Source organism: Cyprinodon variegatus, unplaced genomic scaffold, assembly GCF_000732505.1.
Source record: "Cyprinodon variegatus isolate N-32 unplaced genomic scaffold, C_variegatus-1.0 Scaffold1653, whole genome shotgun sequence".
NCBI classification, from domain to species: domain Eukaryota; kingdom Metazoa; phylum Chordata; class Actinopteri; order Cyprinodontiformes; family Cyprinodontidae; genus Cyprinodon; species Cyprinodon variegatus.
The window spans coordinates 77,909-78,886 of NW_015152106.1; the positions used below are offsets into that span (position 1 = coordinate 77,909).

The 978-nt window shown below is 37.1% G+C and overlaps 1 protein-coding gene across 1 annotated transcript in view; it reads left to right on the forward strand.

Moving 5' to 3' along the window:
* Positions 1-110, forward strand: part of LOC107104215 (desmoglein-4-like) — a 23,163-nt gene extending 23,053 nt beyond the window's left edge. Inside the window, exon 6 of the mRNA XM_015404159.1 lies at positions 93-110. Within this exon, the coding sequence (XP_015259645.1) occupies positions 93-110 (18 nt within the window). The remainder of the gene's footprint in view (positions 1-92) is intronic.
* Positions 111-978: the final 868 nt, after the last annotated feature.

Below are 978 nucleotides of genomic sequence, written 5' to 3' on the forward strand. Positions count from 1 at the left end.
AATTTAAGGACTGTCAATCCAAAGACCGTCATTTAAAACAGGTCTGGAAGCTTTACACTAAATACAGTTAACTTTGCTGTGAACCTTTGCAGCCCTCTGCAGAAAGATGATCTAAATAATACTGACATCCTCTGGTTTCATCTTGGTAACAGAAATGTCCTAACATGGCAGCAGGACTGTGTTCGGCTATGGTGTTCAACTAGTAAAACAAACTTTTTGCCCTCCAGTGTTGTGTACTTGCACAAACTTCCGGAAGTAAACAATAACATTCAATAACATTCATTCATCAGCAGCTCCTGGAATTGCTTTGTTTCAGAGAAAATAAGAAGCTTACATAGAAAGCCAAAGGGAACACTAAGCTGTTTAGAAAGAGAACATAAAGTTGTGGGTAGAATTTGCTCAGCTTCTGCTTCTATACATGACATGGAAACGGCTAAACACAGTGAGTCAAAGACGAGAGGGATTTCTTTACAGCGAAAATGGTTTAGGCTAAATATTGTGTGCCAAAGGCCAGCATATTCTACAGCATCAAAACCTAAATGATTCTGAAAACAGAGAGAAGTCAGATTAACCTAAGCCGGGCTAACTACAAGCTTTAGGAACAAGAAACATTTAAACCTAGTGCAAAACATTTCAATGAACTCTACATACTAAATTCCATATTCCTGTACAACGTTCGTACATTAGCATGTAGAGTTTAGTATTTAGGATTGTAGTATGTAGTTTGTTAAAAAAAATGCAGCTGATATGTTACTGTTATACTTACTTAAATAGGGACAAAAATACCCAGAAGGGATCTAAAATGGGAAAAATCTGCTTTAGTACATTCTTTATAGGAGAAATTTTATTCAATTCAGTTTATTTCTATAGCGCCAATTCACAACACATGTAATCTCAAGGCCTCAGCAATTCCTCACACTAAGAATGCTTGTAGCGACAGTGGAGAGGAAAAACTCCCTTTGAACAGGAAGCAACCTC